This window comes from Grampus griseus (genome assembly GCF_964374135.1).
Source record: "Grampus griseus genome assembly, chromosome: X".
Taxonomy (NCBI): domain Eukaryota; kingdom Metazoa; phylum Chordata; class Mammalia; order Artiodactyla; family Delphinidae; genus Grampus; species Grampus griseus.
Window position 1 is genome coordinate 82,723,276 of NC_138999.1, and position 22,503 is coordinate 82,745,778.

At 34.9% G+C, this 22,503-nt stretch overlaps 1 protein-coding gene across 1 annotated transcript in view; it reads left to right on the forward strand.

The window, feature by feature from the left end:
- DIAPH2 (diaphanous related formin 2) overlaps nucleotides 1-22,503 on the forward strand; it is a 628,603-nt gene that overhangs the window by 35,246 nt on the left and 570,854 nt on the right. Inside the window, exon 8 of the mRNA XM_082646850.1 lies at nucleotides 1,013-1,127. Within this exon, the coding sequence (XP_082502976.1) occupies nucleotides 1,013-1,127 (115 nt within the window). The remainder of the gene's footprint in view (nucleotides 1-1,012; nucleotides 1,128-22,503) is intronic.

The following is a 22,503-nucleotide window of genomic DNA, read 5'->3' on the forward strand; positions in this document are numbered from 1 at the left end:
CTAATCTAATGAAAATACAATTACCCAGGCCACCATTTGGGGAAATGTCTATTCCAAGAACATAGTTACAGTGATATCTGATAGTATCTACATATTAAATTGGTTTGACCAGAATAATGGTTAAATCATTTTTTAAATTAAGCATATACTTATGCTTTGCTCATAAGAGTAAATGAGGTATAAATGTTTTTGGAATGTAGTTATTTTTTGTTAGGCACAATCGACCAAACTATAGGACCTAGAAGCTGCTGGCCCAGTTATCTGTGTGTGTAAATGTAATGATATGTTAATTTAGCAATTAAGCATATAGTGTAATGGCACTTACATATCACAAAGCATCATGATATGTACTGGAAAATGCACAGTTCTAATATTGGGTTTCAGTGTAGTGGCTGAGAGCACAATTCTGTGGAGCTACACTGCCTGGGTGTGAAAGCCATCTTCGCCATTTACTAGCTTGGGCAGCCACTCAGACTTCCTGGGGCTTGGTTTCCTCATCTTTAACATGGAGATGATAACAGGTCCTACTTCAAAGGATTATTGTGAGGATTAGATGAGATGAGTTAATGTGTGAAATCACTTAAAAGAGTACCTGACACATTTTAGGAGGTATGTAAGTGTCAGCTATTATGGTTATTTTCTGTAACCATGGGGAATTTACTTTTCTGAATCTCAGTTTCCCCATTGTTAAAAATCCAGGAGCAAGAAGAAGGTATGTAAGTTGGGGGGAGGGATTTACTAAATTATTTTTAAGATTCCTTCCAGTAGAAGATTTTTTAAAATGTAATTTGCTACATAGCCTGCTGTTGTGTATTTTTCTGTAAACTAGTAGAAGTCTGTGACTTTCCCAATGAATGTTTACTTAAGAAGTGTTGTTTTGATAGATCCTAAAATTGATTTAGTAGGTAGATGAATGAAGGTAATATCATTCAACCCTGGTGAAAGTGAATTCTTTGAAAAATTAAATATGAAGTAATAATTTAAAAACTTATCTTTGTTATTTTTGTTTCAGATTGAACCCAAAGAATTGTCTGAGAACTGTTTCTGGTTGAAAGTTAAGGAGGAGAAGTTTGAAAATCCAGATCTCTTTGCAAAATTGGCACTGAATTTCGCTACCCAGATAAAAGGTATATTTTATTTTTTAATATAGAGTTCTTGTTCTGATATATTGAATTCAGTACTTTGCTAAAAAAATCTAGTAATATGTACATGTATAATTTTTTGGGCAGAGTCAAACATAATTAGATTGACATATTAACTGTATTTTACCTAGCAGCAAAAGAAGGATAGCTTTTTTCCTATTAAATTTATTTTGCATAAATGTTATTATTCACCTGAAAATATGGGTTTTATTTTTATTGTTTAATATGTAACTTATACTCCTCTATTGTAAAGTTGTCATTTTTACTGAGAAGCAGAGGGGATGAATCTGTTGATTCACCATGTAAGAGAAAATAATGTAATTTGAGTAAATTTGGTGCCATCGTGCTTATGTAGTCTTACATTTGTAGTAATCCATTTGGTTGTTTTTGGAAATTTGATAGTTTTTTTCTATAAGCAGATTGTCTGGAATAATATCAAAATCTGGTACCTAATAAGTATATTTTACAGATTTGATAATTGAGTGCCTTCTTTATGATTAGATCCTTAACCACTTATGAATTTCACACATAATTTTGGTACTATATAGGTAACTTCTCAATCTCATAATTAATCATTGTGGTTTGTGAATTTTTGGTATTTCATTTTAACATTACTATTTTACTAATTATCACAGAATTGATAGCTTACTTAAGCATAGGAGTTTTTTCAGCCTGAGTGAGTCTTTACAACTAAGAAATTGATATACTCCACACACCCATGCCCTTGGAATTAGCTCCTTTACCATTCATTTGTCTGATTTGTCACAACATGCCTTAGAATGTGAGAATGTGAATTTTGGAAGCTTCAGAGAGAGAGAGGGAGAGAGAGAGAGAGGTGAAAATTATTCCTTTTCAGCCCTTCTAGCTTATCTTGCGCACTGGAGGTACTCGTACTATATTTGTTGTTCCTTGTAGATTGAAGCTCACACACATACAGAAATCTGGGGTGATTAGAGTATTCTGAAGAGCTTTGACATTTAAGAAAATTCCTGCCATTAAAGTCTTTTGCTTCCCTTATTTGCTCTACTAGACTTCACATTTAAAGGATTCTTCAAGGACTCCAGACATTACTATATATTATAACCACTTTTTTTAAATTGAAAAAGTAAAACCTGCTTACACATCAAGGTATTAATAATAGTAATAAAAAGATGCGTGGTAAGCATATCCCTTCAATCGCAGACTTACAGCTTCTTCCCTAGAGAAACCACTCTTACTGATTTCCCACATTGCCTCCTAGAAATAGTCTATGCCTCTAGAAGCATATGTGTATATATCATTTTTTGTTTTTTACTTCTTTCTGTTTTCACTTTATATACTTGGATATTATTCCATAGTAGTTTATGTTTATCTACTTTGTTCTTTTTACACATTGAACGGAATTCTGTGGTATGAGCCTATCTGAATTTATTTAACCTGTCCCCTATTGATGGATATTTAGATTATTTCCAGTCTTTTGCTATTTCAAGCAATGCTGCGGCAAACGTGTACCTCCATATACGTTTGTGCATATAGGATCTATATGTAGGATAAATTTTAGAAGTGAAATTCCTGGATAAAATGCTGTCTGCATTTATAATTTTGATAGATATTACCAAATTTCCTTCCAAAGAGTTTGTGTCCATTTATAGTGTTACATCTAAAATACATGTGAACATCTGTTTCCCGACAAACTTTGCCTATCTCAGAGGTGAAATGGTAAATCATCCATGTTATAATTTTTACTCCTTAAATTAGGAGTGAAGTTGAGTAGCTTTCCTTCTATTCAAAGGCAATTTTAACCTCTTTTTCTGTGAACAACTTCCACCAGTTATTTGCACATTTCGTGTTGAGCATTTGTTCTTTTACTTATTGATGTATTTGTATTGAGTCCCATAAGAATTATAGGTTTCATAAAATTTCAGGGTCTGTCTGGACCTTAGAAGTGATTAAGCCAAACTCTATTTTACAAATGAAGAAAGTGGAATTTGAAACATGGAGGTTAGTATAAAATCCATTAGAGAGTTTCTCAAGGTAGTGTGGTATAGTGGGAAAAGCCCAGAGGAAATGAAGTCATACATTCTTGTATTTCAGCTGTGATACTAGTAACCTCTGCAACTGAATTTTCTCATCTATAAAATGAGAAAGACTAATGTTTAACTAGAAGTGTGAGAATTAAATAAAGTTATATATTTAAAGCACCCAGCATGGTACTTGATATAGCAGGCACTCAATAAATATCAATTCTCCTTTCCCTTTCATTTAACATGATGCTGTGTGTGTGTTTTGTTTTAGTTATTGACACTTATTACAACTGTTAATTCAGCAAGAGACTTCCATGCTCTTTTGAGCAGCACTTGGCAAAGCTAGTCAGAGTAGAAACCATTCTTACTCTGGCTGCTAAAACATAATCAAAGCAAAATAAAACCAAAGTCATGTAAAGGCTCTCACGTACTCACTACTGAGAATTCTGCATTTCCATTCCTCTTAACTCTGATTCTCTGAATTTTCTATGTGATACTACTACCTCTTCTACTTTCCTAATTTTGAATATTTGAGTCCAAATTAGGTCAGGAGCACCTTTGAGTACCATTACTTTTACTAAAATTTATTTCTGAAGGGACATTTAAAGGAACAGTTAAGCATCATAGCATATTCCATAACATAGCCAAAACGAATTTGAATGATACAAACTTCCATTTGTTTTGATAAGTATTGATTGATCTTAACTCTAACAGCTGAAGTTCCTTGTCACTTGCAGTGCCTTGATTCATAATTTGGTCAATAGGTGGCAGGATCAGTAAGAAACCAGCTGGAGGCTCTGGCTCCAGGCAACTCAAACCACACTGCCCTGGCTTTCCTAGCTTCAGGGCACCACTTTTTTCCCTATTCTGCTGCTGTTTGCCACTCACGCAGCTGTGTTCTGGAAGGAGCAACATACTCGTTTCTAAGACCTATTTCCAAAGCTCTTAGACCCAGTGTTCCAAAACCTCTGAGAATTTCCTCCTCCTGCAAGGGGTTTGGAAAGCTCGTGTCTCTCTTCTCGCTAAATGCATCGTGAAGCATTACTGGTCTGTGTTTCAAGAAAACGTTTCACTTAGGAGTTTATAGTTGCTTCAGATTGCTAAATAGAAAGAAGTTTTAAAATAGGCTAGTTGTGATACCGATAATATTTAAATGTGTAAATGTTTAATATGGGAAAGTACCATCAAATTATACTTTCTATTTGAATCACTTATTCTTGGAGTTGTAGAGAAAATTATTCTAAATTTCCTATAATAATCCAAAATATTTCTGTCTTAGGAGAGAATGGACCTCTCATTTCATTTAATTTGTATTTGTTGGGTACCCACTATGTGCAAGGTCTTATACTAAATAGGAGGGAGATAAATGAATAAGGTCTTGTCTTTGTACCAGGGAACTCATCTAGTCAGGGAGAAAGAAAGAGGTATACTCCACTTAGTCAATTTTTATTAAATGTTAGCCTAGATATTTTTAAGAAGCCAAAGGAGCACAAAAGGGAAACAGTTAATTTTGACTAGGGCAAATGGAGATCCCAGAGGTGGTATAATTTGTTCTGGGCCTTGAAATTTAAGCAAAATTTCAATAGGGGGAGAAGGAAAGAAGGCATTCTAGGCAGAGAACACCATTAGCAAAATATGGAGAGGGTGAAGTGCATGCTGTGTTGAAAGCACAGCCTGTTGGGCTGGGACTTGGAGTGAAGGTGGTGAGGTGAATTTCACACTCAGGAAATGGGGTTTTGTTCTTTAAGCCTAGGGGCCCAATAATTTGATGATTAGCCATTGAGCAGGCCTTTGGAGGATAGGTAATGGGAATTCACAGGTAGATGATGGACCATTGATTGTGAATCAATACCAGTAGGCTAGACAAGATGTGACGATATCCTGATCAGTGTGAGTTCTTAATCTCTACAGTTTCTTCTAGTTCCCAAATCCTGTGTCCTCATGCTTATAATATTTAGGGTCTTCTTACAAGCCATAATGATGCTGTATGACAAACTAGATCTCAAAATGCTCTCTGGATTAATGACAAAAAGTGTATATATTAGAGGCAGTTGGAAAAGACTTAGTATTGGGTTGCCCAAAAAGTTTGTTGTCCGTAAGATCTTACGGAAAACCCAAACACACCCGATACTTTGGACTGTGCATCATACATGTAACTGTTGGAATTTGCATATGTGTTCTAGTTTTATTATTCAAATTGATGATATTTGGGGACATATGAACAACAAAGCTATAATAATAATGTCATTTTCCTTAAAAATCTATAGTAATTATAGATTTATTGATATTATATAAGAATTAAAGTAATGATGGTTAATATTAACTAAACTTGAAATAAATAATAAAATATGTAGGTTATAACTGCTAATTCTAATTAGAATTTCTAGGGTTCTCTAGAGGCTTCAGGAAGAACAAAGATAGTGTGTGTACAAGTTGTAAGCAGTTTCTTTGGTTTTAATGTTACTTGGAGGAAATTTAAGAAATAAACATAGAAGGCTAATAAAGTTTAGCTTCTTCAATAATATATTTCTGTAGTGTAATTTAGCTTTAATAACAGAAAATTGAGGTGTTATAAATATTTCAAATGCATATAAAGATCATTTTGCAATGCTTGAAATATTGGGCTAGCTTCAAAATTATGGTGGAACTGAGTCTGAAGATATATTTATGTAAAAGCACTTTTCCTCTAGGATCATATTTTAAATTATGTTTCTTAGTCTTAGAATCAGCAGGTTGCTTTTGAAGATACCCACCCTTGTTTGGTTGCTTAACACAGTCTTATATATTTAGTAAATCAATGAAAAAAAACAAAAAAGTGTTAAAATCCAATTTATCTCTGTCTTTATAATATAGGAAATCTTGGAATTGACTTGAAAATAATGAGATGTCATTCTTAGCACACACTCCTTATAAATGGTGCTAAGGTGTCCTGAGAGACCTGGTGTCTTAACAAATAATTTGTCATCTTAATGACATAATATAAATGCTTCTTAGTGTAAGCATTAATATGTAAGGGAACAAACCGAGAAGGCTTTAATTTTTTCAGGCAGCCAGCTAAAAACCATATATAATTTCATCATTCTTATTATATCTAAATTCTTTGGATATATATATTATCACCTTATCAAAGATTTTTTCATTATGAACATTTTAAGTGTTTTAACTTAATGATGACTCATGTTTTCATTTCCAGTTGGCTTGTGGAAGAGGAAACAAAGAATTCATGAGCCAGAGGTCCATGCCATTACTTAATTATAAGAGTCACTAATTGTAAAGAGAAATTGAGGCAGTGTATCTTCAGCCTTCTGAATGAGTAGGCTTCAAAATAGCTTTCTTTACATATTGGTGATGCTATGGTGACTGTACTACTACCTACACCATCACTACTAATAACAATAATAATAGCAATCATAATAATAACAATAATAGCAGTAATAGCACATATATTAAGCATTTACTATGTCCCAAGAGCTGTGATAAGCATTTTAAATTCATATCTCATTTAGTCCTCACACCAGCCCTAGATAACCTATATTATTGTTTTATAGATGAGGAAACAGGCTATGGGAATTAAGAATTATGGCTTGTTTACGTAGCTAGTAAGTGGCAAAGCTGAGGTTGGAACCCAGGTTTGTTCTTAATCACTTCCCCATGTTGTAACAACGGCTTTTACGCCCTTAGTAATTTGTGCGTTTTGTTGCATAGTTAACTGATACCTTTTTTTTTTTTTTGTGGTACGCGGGCCTCTCACTGTTGTGGCCTCTCCCGTTGTGGAGCACAGGCTCCAGATGTGCAGGCTCAGCGGCCATGGCTCACGGGCCCAGCCACTCCGCGGCATGTGGGATCTTCCTGGACCGGGGCACCAACCCGTGTCCCCTGCATCGGCAGGCGGACTCTCAACCACTGCGCCACCAGGGAAGCCCCAACTGATCCCTCTTTAAAGTTATAGTTTCACATATATTATCTTGTGAAATGTGTAATCCTATTATTCTGGCACTGAAGACAGTTCTTTAGAACTTAAACCAAAGCTAGGAAGTTGTATATTTGGAAGGGAATAAGGTTATTTTTTTTTTATGACTAAAATTTTTAAGGCATTTTTTGAATGGAATCTATCAGTTGTAAAGCATTGCTATGACTTAAGGTCTGTCTCTTCTAATAATGAATGAAGGAATGTGGTCTTCATGTCATTAGGCATTTGGTAAGTATATATTAATATACATGGGGTACGTAAAGTAATGAAATCAGTTTTTCATGGGGCTCCTTTGAGGTTAGCTTTATAACATTATAGACACCTTGTTTTATTTTAATATGACACTTTTTAGCTATGAGTTAGTGAGACTGTCTCTCCCCATTTCAGTAATTTTTGCTTATATACATTGTATGGATTAGGCACAATAACAGGTGTTTAGTTGATAGCACTTACAACTCACACAGATGATCATTCTCATTTAGAATTATTGTTCTAGCTACATTGGTTTTATTTTGGCAAATAGAAATTATTTACATTTGAAATCCTGTGGAATTTTTTCTCACAGCTATATAAAACTATAATGGGGTGTGTTTTGGTCTGATTGTATATTGATGGCAGTTATACCAGTTCCAGACTATATATTTTACATGATATAAGAAGTAGGGGCAAGAGGTTTCTCTAATTTGTTTAAGAGAAATATATTTAATTTAGGGATGTGCAAATCTGGTAGCTTTTCTGAGGCATTATATATAAGTAATTCTTCGGCCAATTAGTCCTTGTTGGTAAGAGTAAATTTAATTCTTTATTTTTAATAGGTTATTCAGTAATATCTTGGTGTTATCTTCTTTTCACTAATTTTAAACTATGTTTTTTGGGATCATTATTATAATTTTCATTCATATCATTGGTTTTTGATTTGCTTAATGTTTTTATTTTTTCCAGTTTTATTGCAATATAATTGACATATAACATTGGGTAAGTTTAGGGTGTACCACATAATGATTTGATATATGTATATATTGCAAAATGATTACCACAATAAGTTTAGTTAACATCCCTCAACTCACATAGTTAGAAACTTTTTTTCCTTGTGATGGGAACTTTTAAGATTCACTCTTAGCAACTTTCAAATATACAGTACAGTATATCGTTCACTATAGTCACCATGCTGTACATTACATCACCAAAACTTATTTTATAACTGGACATTTGTACCTTTTGTCCATCTTCACCCAATTCCCCTACCCCCTATCCCCTGCCTCTGGCAACCACAATACTCATCTCTGTTTCTATGAGCATATCATTATTTTAAAACAACGTTTAACATCTTGTAGGTGTGTTGATTGAGTGAGCTAAATTTTGTTATTTAGTGCCCTCCAGATACTGTACGGGAGATGACTCAAGAAATTAAAAATTATAACTTAAAAATATCAGTTCCATTTTAACACAGGTTCCTAGGAATACAGTTACACTTGAAAACAGCTTCACATTTTTGTGGAAGTTGGAAGAATTTTAACTTTTTATTTTATTGTTGTAGATAATGTTAGTTGCCTATAGCTATTGATATATAACAAATTATCCCCAAATTTAGCAACTTAAATGAACACACATTTATTTTCTCACAGTTTCTGGGATCATGGCAGAGCTCAGCTGAGTCCTCTGTCTCAAGGTCTGTCACAAGGCTGCATGTGAGGTGTTGTCAGGGCATTCCGTTCCTCTAGGACTATTGGACTGAGGGCCGCCATTCGTCTTTGCTGGCTTTTATCCAGAGGCTGCCCTCAGTTCCTTGCCTCATGGGCCTCTCAGTAATGCAGCTGACAAAAGGCAGTTTGCTTCATCAAATTGTGCATACCCAGAAGAATTGAATAGAGAATAGAAGCAAAAGGGAAGTCACAGTCTTTGGTAGCCTGATTTCATCATTGGAAGCAATTAACTAGGTCCAGGCTTCACACATGGGGAGGAAATTTACTCAAGGGCATGAATACCAGGAGGCAGGAAGCATTTGGGAACCATTTCAGAAGCTGCCTACCAAATGGATATATACAATTTGATTTCTCAGTAGTTACAAATGCTATGACATCTCTCTTGTTGATGACTTCAACAGAATCCTAAGTGGTCTCTCTGCCTTCAGTCCTCTTTCCTTGTGATCAGTTTTCTACAACCTAATCAGAATTGTCTTTCTAAAGTATAAATTATCATGGCACTCCTATGCTTGGAACATTTCACTGACCACCCATTGTCTCCTAGGGAACATCTAAACTCATGCATTTCAAGGTCATTTGCCTCTTCACTCCCCTACGCCTAAAACATACTCAGTCTGGACTCTTTTGTTCCTGGAACAGAGACACTTACAAGGCTTTGCAACTTCTCTCTGAACCTTCACCAATTCATTTAGCTTCTGTTTATATGACACTTCTGTCAGAATGCAGTCTTCATAATATATTATAATTGTCTTCATTCATTTGACTCCCCATCAGACACTGAACTTCTTGCAGGCAGGAAGAAGTGTTTCCGTTTTGTTTACTGTTTTTTCCCAGTATGTAGTATAGCTTCTGGCAAGTATAAGTGTGTTTGATGAACACACAAGAGAATTACAGTTATGTGTACTTAGTTTCATAGTACCAAGCAAATAAACTATGGGTGCTAACCCAAAATTTAGGCATATAGTAAGAAGTGTGTGTGTATTTAATGATTCATTCGGTGATATATATAATAGAACCTGTTTTTTGAAAATCCTTCTTGTAACTCATTAGATACCAGCGATCTACATAATTGAATCTGGCTGTGGTAGTTTGTTAAAGTTATTTTGCCATTTAAGTTCCTATGATTTAGTAATTCACTTCATTTAGGGGTGCGTGTGTGTGTGTGTGTGTGTGTGTGTGTGTGTGTGTGTGTGTGTACTACCACAGATTTTTGTTGAAATTTTCAAAAATGAAAGCCAGGTTTTTTTCATAGAGGCCTGTGGTTGATTTAGTCAATAAATTTTTAAAATTTATGGTTGGCCCACTTAAACAGAAGTTTAGTGTGCTAAAGTGAATGTCTATTTCATGATTTGTTGTTTGATTCTAAGGAAACTACTTAGTTTCTTATTGTCTCTAAACAACTATAAAGTAGAATAATGATCAGTAAAATATAAAAACCATCAATCGGAGCCTTGTGAGAATGAGGATAAATACATATCACAGACTCAACAAAACTGACAATTTTAACAATTACAAATGTTAATATCTGTTGTGCACTTACTATATGCCAGATTCTTTGTTAAGTGTTTTCCGTGGATTATTTCATTTAATTTTTTCATCTATCCTATGCTGTAGGTACTATGATTGTAGCCATTTTACAGATGAACAAAGTGGAGGTAGAAATCAAGCTCAAGCAGGATGATTCCGCAGCCCATGTGCTTCACCACTTTGCTTTGCTTACTCTGTGGGCAAAGTCATGGAGATAGGGTGCATTAGAGGGAGACTGAATCCACAGCCTGTGCTTTTCAACACCACTGCATCTCTCTGTAGTATGATTGTGCCGATTAAAGCTCTATTATCAAAAACCTCAATTCAATATCCCCTTGTCTGTCCCACAGGACAAGGATAGACTATTTATGTGATCTTGCCCTTTTAAGTACTTTATTCTTGTGTACTTAATGCTACCTAGCCTATGTAGAGTATTAATGTATTTCTATTAATACGACCCAGTAAAATTATACTCATAAAGTGACAGAACTGAATGAATCAATTTACCCACTAAACAAACAAACAAAATGTACATATGGTGTGTTGAAAAACGTGTGTTGAAAAACATAGCTCCCAATATAAAACCAATCTAGAAAGAGTGACAATATATTGAAGTTCCTAGCCACTCTTGGCTAAGTTCTCCACATATGTGTGGTGTGCCTTTAGTTTATCCAGTGGCCCAGTACTAATATTAGTCTGATGTTTCCCTGCCTCCCCAGCACCATTACCTCATGCTCTTTGTCATGTGTTGACACTGGCCTAAGGATCATATTTTTAATTTAAATTAATTTTATAGGAGCCTAAGCAAACTATGTGATGCATTCAAATGGCAGATAAAACTCTTGTGAATTATCAGTGTTCCCTCCATGCGAATGGCTTACTGAGAGTTGACTGTGTCTGGCTTCATGTGATAAGAATAGACTGATAACACGCTCCTGGCAATGTGTGAGCAGTGTAGTTTCCTAGCATGTAATTGCTTTTAATAGAAGGCAGCAAAAGTAACTACTCTTTGACATGTGATGCTATTTGTAGTTGTCTTTGAAAAGAGAAGCTAGTGTGATTAGGTACCTTTTGTTCCATTAACAGCAATAATAAAGATGCCATCACTCCTCTCCTAGGTTTTACTTACTATTTGCTCTTTCAGTACCAATCAGATCACACTCTTGTTAATTATTGGCATTTCTATTCTATTTCACACGCTTTAGTTTTCTCAATGCTGACAATTTAAGCATTTTAATAATTTATTGTATTATCAAATGTTAATATATCTGTATGATGGATCAGAATATGGTTCTAAAATCCTTGTATCATAGTTTTATAGACATTCATTGTATAAATAATATCATTTGGCATTACACAGCTTCTTAATCCATTTTAGGGCATAAACTGAATACATATAAAGGTGAAATCATAGGAAATTAATTTCATAGATTTGAAGCAGGATTTGGGGACACATCTAACCCTTTTAAAATTATTTCCAACGGAGATATAGTTTAGCTAAGGGATTCCTTTAAAATTTAAAATTCCTTAAACATTTAATTTTTTATCCTTTCCTGAGATGACTTCTAATTAGCCATAGTGTTTGTTAGGTTCACTTATATATAACCTATGAAAGCAGTGAGATTTTTCATATTATTTTCTGCTTGTTATTTGGTTTACTAATGTTGTCTGTCATCCATATAAAAAGATGATGCTAACTACCATAATTAATAGGGCATGATACTATTTTGATTTCCAGTGGTAAGAATGTTTTTAAACTGATCATTTCACCTATTTTTGCCTAATGTTTCTTATGACCAGTGATACTCATTTATGATGACAGTAGGTTAGGGGTAGAGTTTGTGCCCATGGTGCACAAACAAGGTAACTGACTCAGTAAGCCTTGAACTCATGATCTTGGTGTGTTATAACCAATTTAAACAATATGATGACAAACATAACTGTCAACTATTTTAAACAGCTTTTTCTATAGTAGATATGAACTTGATAGCGTTTGCTTTCTGCAGTAGCAGTGCCTGACAACAGCTTCATACTGTAGCGTTCTTGAATTGTTTAATATTGAAGACTTACGAAAGTGCTTTTTAAATTTAGTACCTTACCAGATACCAGATAAGGATATAACCATATATTATTAATCTTGTAGAAAAAAGAGGCAAGCCAATTAATTCTTAATTTTGCTATTTTCAGGGACATAACTGAATATATTTTAACTAAGCTTTTTTTGAGAGAGATAGTAACTTGTACAAAGCCTTTTCATCATTATCCTAATATTATGGTATCATTTTCGCTTTGTTTCAGTGATAGTCTACATTTCTTCATATGTTCAGAGACATCGAGGCAATTATTTATTGTTATCAGCTATTATTATCAATCATTCTCTTAAATTTAATAATTTTTTCAAAATACCATTATCAGTTTCCTTGGTGGGCAGATTATATTTGTACCTTGACATTTATGTATTGCATAATATTTGCTTGGGAGTTATTACCAATAAATAAGTTTATTAATTTAGACCAGACCTTAGTTAGGATCTAATAAAGTGGTAGTCTTAAGAGTTTGCTCTGAATTTTATGAATATTACAAGTGACTACAAATGGCTAATCTTTTTTTTTTTTATATAATTTAGTATTTATGAGATGTATGTGATAGCTCTCAGTTATCTGCTTTAATAAAGTAGAATGAATGTGTGGAACTGTTGGGTGTATAATTGGAAGGTAAAGGCAATTAAATGTTTTTATAATGGTCTTTTTCTTGCATTTCAGTATCTTTAGCTCAGGCCTATTTGTGTTTTTTTGGATTAGGAGTAAGAAACAAAAGAAGCTGTGAAAACAACTGTCCTTTGGCAAGATCTACTAGGGCTTGCTTAAAGACTTTTCAAAGATAATTTTTAAACCCTTGTTAGCAGAGAGAAAAATGTGCTCTTGGCCTTTGGAAAACCCATATTGGTCCTGTCTCATACCTTAAGTTTCTTCTACAGTGCACATTATAGAAAACTGTATCTACTATTGAATTTCTTTATGGTCATGAGGATTACAATGGATTTGTCCTGTTTAGGGTGCTATTTTAAGTTGTAAGACTCTCTTTCTGTAGATTGTCTTAATTCCCCCATCTCCATTTTTTGTCTCTTGTAGCAACAGTGATATTGTTGGTAAGGGTCCAACAAACACCTCAGGATTGATATGGTTAGAATTGCAATAAATACATGTAAAACAAATTCATTCATGAACTGTGGTAGATTCAGTTTTGTCTGTGAGTGTTCTGTTGGCTGGTTACCAAGGGTACTCTGAATTTCTTAGCCACTCAGCAGTTGACAACCAGGAACATACATATGAACTAGAACTTCAGTGTTTATCTAATGGGAGAATGTGGATATAGTGACAGAGAAGAGTTGATTCAAAAAGTGTTTGTTGTTACATACCATACATTCTTCTGAACTTTTTATATATATGAAATCATTTCATTAATCCTCAGGAAAGAAAACCTATGAGATGATGTTCTTATCTCCAGTTCTATAGATGAAATAACTGAGTCACAGGAAGATTAAGTGACTTGCCCAAAGGTGACAAGGGTAGAAGATAGCAAAGTTGAGTTTGAACCCAGTGCCCTTACTTATGCTACAAACTGCCAGGTTCCAGTTCATTTATGTAAGTGGTTCAGTCAGTCATATAACCGGTAATCTAGGTTCCTTTTATTCATTCATGAAGTATATATCATAGAAACCACATTACACTTCCACTGGCCCGATACATGCCTACGCAGGTCTGGGGTTTATCTGGAAGCCGGAATGGGTGTGACAGCAGGAAAGAGAGTTAGTCTGGTTCAGTGATAGACGCTAGCTGTGGGAGAATTTCCAGACTGTCCACATTTCTGAGTTGCTTCTGTGTCTGAACAATATTATTCATTCTTGGCATCTAAGTGTCCTTGTTTTAGAATCAAATCTTGAAATGTCATTTGCAACTTGATAAGGACATGAAAAGCTCTTAACAGCAGTTGCTGCTGTTGTTTTAAGCCCTCCAACTGTGTATTAATTCTTACCAAAAAGTCTTTCCTGCTGTAACTGCTCTGTAGGAAGGGTTTCAGAATTCCTTTATTAGGAATTACTCTAAAATGTTTTTCAAGTTTATTTCACTGTTCTCTTAAAAGTGAGACTTCTTAACAGATATTGCTATGTCTTATATTTGATATAGTATTTATATATTGATCATTATCCCCTACTATCTACCCTTACTAAAAATGAGGGGGTTAGAGTCTGTCAGTAATGTTCTCTCTTCCTGGAGGCCTCCAGTTCATCTGACTCCTAGAAATACTGTAATATAGGTACGTAAATTACATTTCACATGTATAAGGTAAATATTAATGCTTTCCTAATAGTCTTTTGAAGTTTGGGGTTTTGAGTTTCAAGGTCATTTCCAAATGTCTCCTAGGAGGTGACTGTGTGTAGCAGTTGCAGGCATAACATGTTTCTTTGACTGAAAGGAATCAATATTTCAACTTATCAACAAACATTTTTTATACTGTTTCAAATAGATTGCTTTAGCCAAGTTACTGAAAATGTGTAAACCATTTGAAAGATTGTGGAAAGTTTAATTTTACAACAGTTTTTGTCAAATTAGTTATTAAATTGAAATCATGCTATGTCATTTTTATCTTTTGTATGAAAAGCACCTGATCATTTATAAGAATCATCTATTGAATGCACATCAGTACTGACTTGCTAAAATGTTTGGTGTTCAATGGGCATTCCCTTCAAATTTTCTGCACTTTCCAATTTTGAATTAAGGTCGGATTAGAGGGTTTACAGAAAATATTTGAAATTTGAATCAGCAAAAGAGGTTATATAAATGGTATTTGATATGTTAGTGATATTAATATGTGCATTTGTAACATATCAATAGTTACACATTATGAATAATGAAACCTATCAGTTTACCTAGAATAAGGTTGCTTTGAGAATTTCTGAACAAATTTTAGCCTGAACACTGCCATTAAGGAAATTTACCTTGGAACCAAGCAACTTCCCGTGCAGAAACTAACAGAGTTGCCAGGACATTGGAGTCTGTGGAATGGCTGCTTGTAGAACATCAGTATTTTACTTATCATATTAAAATTCATCATTGTGATCTTTGGAGAGGAAATGAAAGTATGCCCTACTTTATTATTTATATTATGTATATCTGAATAATAGAAATACAAAACTTAAGCAATTAATGTTTTTTAATTTAATTTAATTTTTTATACAGCAGGTTCTTATTAATTATGTATTTTACACATGTTTGTGTATTTGTATATATGTCAATCCCAATCTCCCAATTCATCCCACACCCACAGCCCCACCCCACCCCCCTGCTGCTTTCCCCCCTTGGTGTCCATAGGCTTGTTCTCTACATCTGTGTATCTATTTCTACCTAAGCAATTAATATTTTAATAATGCCTTCACTCTTTAGGATGTGTGCCCTGAAATCTATAGAATTAAAGCAACCTATTTCCTTTACCATATAGAGGTGGGCAACTGGGGCACATATAATATTAGACAGCTCTTTGCCAGTCAGAATAGACAATATTTTGATGTACTAATAACTTTTAGTGAAGGCACCAGCTATGAGTTAAATATACCATCTAATAGGCTTAATATATTAATATGCTAACCACTGTACAGAATTTGCTGGCTGTGGACAATACATTTCCCAAGAGATATTCTCTGCTAATCTCCATTACTGAGCAGTGATTGAAGATTCTTTTTGAGACTAAATTTTAGTGAAAGATGAAATAGTTTTTTTATAAACCATGCATATAATAATGTGTCTAAATTCAGTATAACCAAACTTTGTAAAGTAGTCCTCTTTTCACCTATTTCCCTCAGACACGCACATCTCCCCTCTCCCAGTGGACCCAGATACCTGCATAATCAACATAGTGACAAATTTATGTTTCACAAATCTTGGATCCACTGATGCTTGGGAGCTATATTTCCGTGTGTAGGTATTAATAAGTAATGATGGCCTACATGGAGACTAATTTACTGTAGAAATGAGATAACAGCATTATTCTAGCAATTCCTCCAAGCTGCCATTGAGACTGCGTCTTCCTTGTCTTTTTTGCGCGTTCAACAAATATGTATTGAATTTCTATTATATGCTATACACTACTAGTTTTCTCAGAATGTTTATTGCTCCATTAGGCCTGTGACCCACAGAATGATAACTGAATCCAGTGGTGGAAAAGGATTTTGTTTGTCTTGTTTTGTCATGACAGAATCCCTGTATTTCTGCACGTGCGGCATTGCTTGCTTACTTAAAGTCAAGATAACTATTTCTACTACCTTCAAGAATTTCCTAGGGTCTAAATTATTTCATTGTTGTTGGTTAGACATGCTTAACCTGTTACATGTTAATTGAACCACTGTATTCAATGACAGACAGTATTTTCCAGAAAGTTTCTGCTTAGTTATTCTCATTGCCCTATTTTTATCTGAGTCCTCTCATTGCTTCCTAAAACACAATACGACCAAAAAGTTCCAGTGGACTTCGAGGTCAACCTATATTTTGAGGTTTGAAAACGGGAGTGAAAACGACAGCAGTTAGAATATGCAATAAGAGGAAAACTAAATTCATGATAAAAACTGTTAGGGGTGATATGATATGCTTGTCACCTCACTATGGCATTTGTTTTACAGAATTAATACAGTAATATGATTTTCTTTTTTTGAGGGAACTGCTTATATTTTCTCAGAAATGTATTTTTTTTATTTTCAAGAAGTATATAGTAAACAATCTTTCTAGAAATTCTGAGTCCCTTAATAGTTATCAGTAAGTTTATTTTTCTATACAGTCTTATATTAACAAATAAAATTATTGAGCACCTACTCTGTACCAAATGCTATCCTTGGGTGGGGGGGAGGGGATATAGCTGTAATTAAAGTAGATGTGATCTTGCTTGTCTTAGAACTTACAGTCTAACAGAAACAATATAATAATAAACATGTCATTAAATTAATATGAATTTCAGTTGGTGTTAGGTATCCTAAAGATGATATAATATAGTGATGTGATAGAGAATTCCCTAGGTGGACAATTAAGTGTGGCGGTTAATTAAGGGAAGTCATTTTAAAAGCGTATATATTGGGGAATTTAAGACACATATCTTCAGATGCAGAAGCCAACAGGATTTGTTGATGGGTTGGGTACCGGCGGGTAAGGAAAACACAAGGAATCTGATTACTCAGAGGTTGGGGGCTTGAGCCAAATAAAGTATTGTACAATAAATATCCTATTCTAGCCACACTAGAATCAGAAAAGGCTGAGAGGGATGGTGTTGACAGAAAAAGTGGTCAGAGGATTAAAACAATGTAATAATCAAGAGAAAACCATCTTTGGATATACTATGCTAGTATATCCAAAGATAGGAAATACAGTGCAGTTTGAATTAGTTCAGTGTTGATGCATGGAAATAAGATGTATCTCTTTGGCATTAACCTTTGCTTCAACTCTAGGGGTTTGTGCCTCTTTTGATTTGACTGTAAAGACAACCTTTACTTTTTCCTCTGTGTTTAACTATTGGTCAAATGAACATTGCACCTTTAAGTGTTTCTTTTGATTTACGCTAGGCTGAGGTCACATTGTGCACTAAGTATGAATTAATTACAAAATGAACAGTTTTGCTCTGGTGAAAAGAGAATTTTATTCTCATTCCAACTAAATCTGTGATCTAAGGAAGATCTTTACTTTCTTTGTGTGCCAGAGAGGCACCGAAAGTGTACTGATAAAAACCCTATTGTCGAGTTCAGAAAGATAGGTCATTTCTTTCGGGTCTTTTACTAAATGGCCTGAAGTACCAGATTCCAAAGTCCGCTTTCCAGATAGAAATAACACCCTCTATCTAGGAAATTTTAAAAGGTTTCGCATCATCTTGTTCTACGAGTTGAGAGTAAATTTATCGTTTATTAATTATTGGGAAATTGCCAAAATGGATTATACCTATGTGACAAAAATGTTCACGTTAACTTTTAAAGTGTTCTTCCTGTGGTTGTATTATTTATGATAGATACTAAAGGGCCTTCTCACTCATTTCTTGGTGCTTCGCGCTTAAGCAGCTCTCTTTCTGATAACTTAGTCCTACAGAATGAGCGGAATTACTAAAGCAACTGTGATTGTTAATTATTATTTCCTTGTCTTTATAACCCAGAAAACTTAGCACCAAATCTTTATCTTCAGTGGGTTGGTTGAGCTTTCCAACTTTATTCATGACCATTGATATATATCATTTGTGATATTTTACTTCATTTCATGTAAGCAGAGAGGTGTTTTAGCACCAGTATGACAGGTACGTTTGTGAAAGCATGGGAGAATTGAACTCAGGAAGATAATGCAAATTCTCTGTATGATAATCTTTTCAAACAGCATTCTAGCACATGTGGAAAGCATATTGCAATTGCGATATGCTAACCTGCATCTAATATAGCTTAGTTTATTTGATTAGTGAACTCCAGAGAAATTTTTTTGGAAGGCCTCTGGAAGGTATATAAGAAAGTTTCAAAGCATCTCTTTTAGGTTATTGGTCTCTCTTCTGTTTCCAGTGTTTGTTTATCACTTGACATTTTGAAATAGTAATGTATAAAAGGGATCACACAATTCTAGTCATCGGTTTTTTGTCTTCTAAAAATGTTATCACAATGGGGATTTTAAAGCGTGTGTAGTCATGCATGTGCATATGTATGTAGAAGGGTAACCAACATATTTTAGTGTCTTATATAAGTTGCACACATAAGCCTATCTTTAAATTTATATAACTTGTCTACATTTCTACATAAAATCTCAGTCATTTGTGCATGCCCTAGACTAAAGTGGATTCTGGCCTGCTCAGGAATTCTTCCCTCATACTGGGACTTTAACAAAGGGAAAAGGCCAGCTTCAACCTAGAGACAGTAGAAAGCTAAGCAGTAGAAAAAGTGATTTGTGCCAGGCTTGGAAAATCCCAGTTTTTCCATTTCGATATTCCAGAGAGGCTCTTTCTAGGGGCATGGTACCATAGGGCCAGGATTTCTGTTATGGTTGTTTATTGCACAGGGATGCCCTACTGCAGGTCTGACTAGGGCTGCAGTTTGGTGCAAGCTCTACTTGCCAAGCTGTGTATCCGCAGGCCTGCATCCAGCTTCTTTGATTTGCGCAGTAGTGTCATAGCCCTCCAGAGGCAGCCCAGCCCATGCTGCTCATACGCCAGGCAGCACTGAGCATGACTACTGGCCTTCATTCCTCATGCTCCCCTTGGAGTGTTTCCTGCCGTGCTTCCTGCCCTGTGCTGCTTCATTCTCTCCTCTTCTTTACTTTTCCTTTGCTAGCAGGAAGCTAATTCCACTAAAGGTGCTTAATTATTTGTCTTTGTTGGGAATAAGGCAAATGTTGACCTGGAGAGTTATATTTGCTATAATTATTATGTCAATATCACTGGCATCTGGAATGTATCTCAGCATTTTCTCTCTTTTCTCAGCACCCTCTTACTTCAAAATGCAGCATCCTTAATTGCAATTTTCATACTTTCCTGACCCCTGGGTGAATGATTGAAGTCTTGTGCATTAAAAAGAAAATCCAATTTAAATAAACTCACAAATGGAGGCTTGGAAGGAAATGATAATAATAACGGCTCACACTTCCATAGCTTTTCCTCTGTGCTGAGCATTGTTATAATTGTCTTACATGCATTAACTCATTATATCTTCTCAATAAACTCCTTGACTTTACTATTATTAGTCCCATTTTATATATGAAGAAAATAAGGAACAGAAAAGTTACAGAACTTGCCCAAGATAACACAGATACTAAAAAATGAGGGGATGATGATTCAAACCTAGGCATTCTGTTTCATGGCATTTTTTTAATGCTGTAATTTATGAATTTGCTAATTGCCTTGATATCATTTTCCCTTTAACATTTCATCAAGCTCTGCAATAAATCGTCACTTATTTTTTCTTGCTATTCACTGGGGATATAGTAGCATCGTATCAGTAGCTATCAGAGGTTTTCTGTTTAATCAGTGTAGTGTTTTGAGAAGTTAGTATATTGTAAAAGCACCATTTCCATAATGGATGGCTGGAAGAACCAGCTTATTGTATATATGTGACCACATATATAACCAACAGTTTGTTTTCTCTGTCTCTAAGCTAGTGGTGTAAACTTCAGTGTGCCTTAAGTGTGGTTACTGTGCCTCAACTTATCAACGTTTCTTTAGAAAGAAGAAATACTCCAAAATACCTACAGTATAGCAAAGAAGTAATGAAAATATTGGTCTGTAACATCTTTTCAAAGAGTTGCCCTCATCATCTTTTTTCCCCTGGAATATATATATTTGCCTCTCCAGGTGGTCAAGCACATGAAGACCTACACCCTAACTAAATTTTTGTAATGCCTGAGGTTTGTGATAATAATTGAAAGTTCATAGATACATGTTTCACGACTATATGGGGATATCCTTGATGTTCATGCTGCTAGACCACTGTTTAGCCTGAATGTTAATATGATGAGTATAGGGAGATTGGATCCATTTGGACCTATTAAACAAGAAGATTATTTATGATGGTATTTCAACTGGTTAGTTGGCATTAAACCTCAATTGAACTGTCAAAAGGTGACTGGATAAAGAGCAGTGATAACCAAGATAATAAAAGCATATAGTGGATAAGGATTTATTCTTTCTCTTTTTAACACAAATTGTGTTGTCTACCATATTCCTTTTGATACTTTGGTACTTGCTCCAAACTGAAAGTATTTGGGGAAGGAGATCTAGAGCAGAAGTTTCCTAATGAAATTCTGCTACTGGATGACATTTTATAACCGTAAACATATTATATCTCAGACCACCATGTTTCTTTCTCTTTTACTCCACAGGCAGGGTACAGAATGACCTGCCCATCTTTTTCCTGCTACTTCCCCAAATAGTAGTTTTCTTGTTCCTTTTATTTAAGGTTTTATTAGTATTTTTGTGTTATTAAGTAATCTGATTTTGCTTTGCATTTTGTATAGCCATAGTAATCCACGTGTGATGGCCACAAATGGTTATAGCTCAGGGAATGGGATTGCGTAGTGTGATATGACCAATGCCTACAAGTAGAATTAATGAGGAAGATTTATGTGGGAGGTAGTACAAAGGAAGAACACTGGGACTGTCTCTAAGTGGGGAATCAGAAAAGAGGTCTAGAAATTTACTCCTAGTTGAAAAGATGTTGGGAAGAAGATCTCGAGCAGAACATTGCCTGACAAAATTCGGGTAATGAACAATGTTCCTATCATGACTGCTTCCAAGGTCGTATACAAGGTGTTGTGCAGTTATTCCTGTGCTAGCAGCAACTTTACTGTGTTCTTTCTCTCTCAAAAGACATGTTGGAATGAGAGCAAGTTAGAATGACTTTATTACAGAGAAAACACGGAATCTATTTTTTAACATGACTGATTCACACTTTCGTAAAGTATTTATGAAAATAAAAACTCTGGGGAAAAAAAACCCCACAAAGAAAACCTCTGCGTTTTACCTCGGAATTGATATCACACCAGTGTGACAAGACACTGTGATTGTTGTCCGCTAGAGGGTGTTTCGTGCTAAGGTGGGAGAAGCACCTCCTAGTATGGGTTTATTGGTAAAGAAGGGCAATAGACCAATATCTTGGCTCTTTGGGAGAGAATATTACATTTCAGGCCACCATGGTCTTGGCAGTTAAGATGAAGAAGAAAGGGTTTGGCTCCTCAAAGAGCTCATTATTTTTCAAAAGAGAGGGAGATACATAAAGTATCTGTTATACATAAAGTAATTGCTGTACTAAAATGTGATAACTGCTATACAGAACCATGAAAGAATACTATCCTTATTATTGACGAATAATTAAAGATGAATTCAGAGGTTTTCAGAGAAAAAAAACATTTGAATTGGGACTTGAAGTTTATGTAGTTTTTTTTGTTTTTTGTTTTTTCCCCAAAAAAGAGAAGGGTATTCAGGGCAGATGAAACTACATGAACAAGGGCAGATACGATAAAGCATCACACTTAGGGAGTGAGACATAAAAAGTTTGGTTGGAGAATGTGGTGTGAAGGACAGGAGGGAGATTGAAGGTTGAAGTCAACTAGTAAAGGACCTTTTTACTATGACCTATGGTTAACCTTTAATGCATTTTTAAT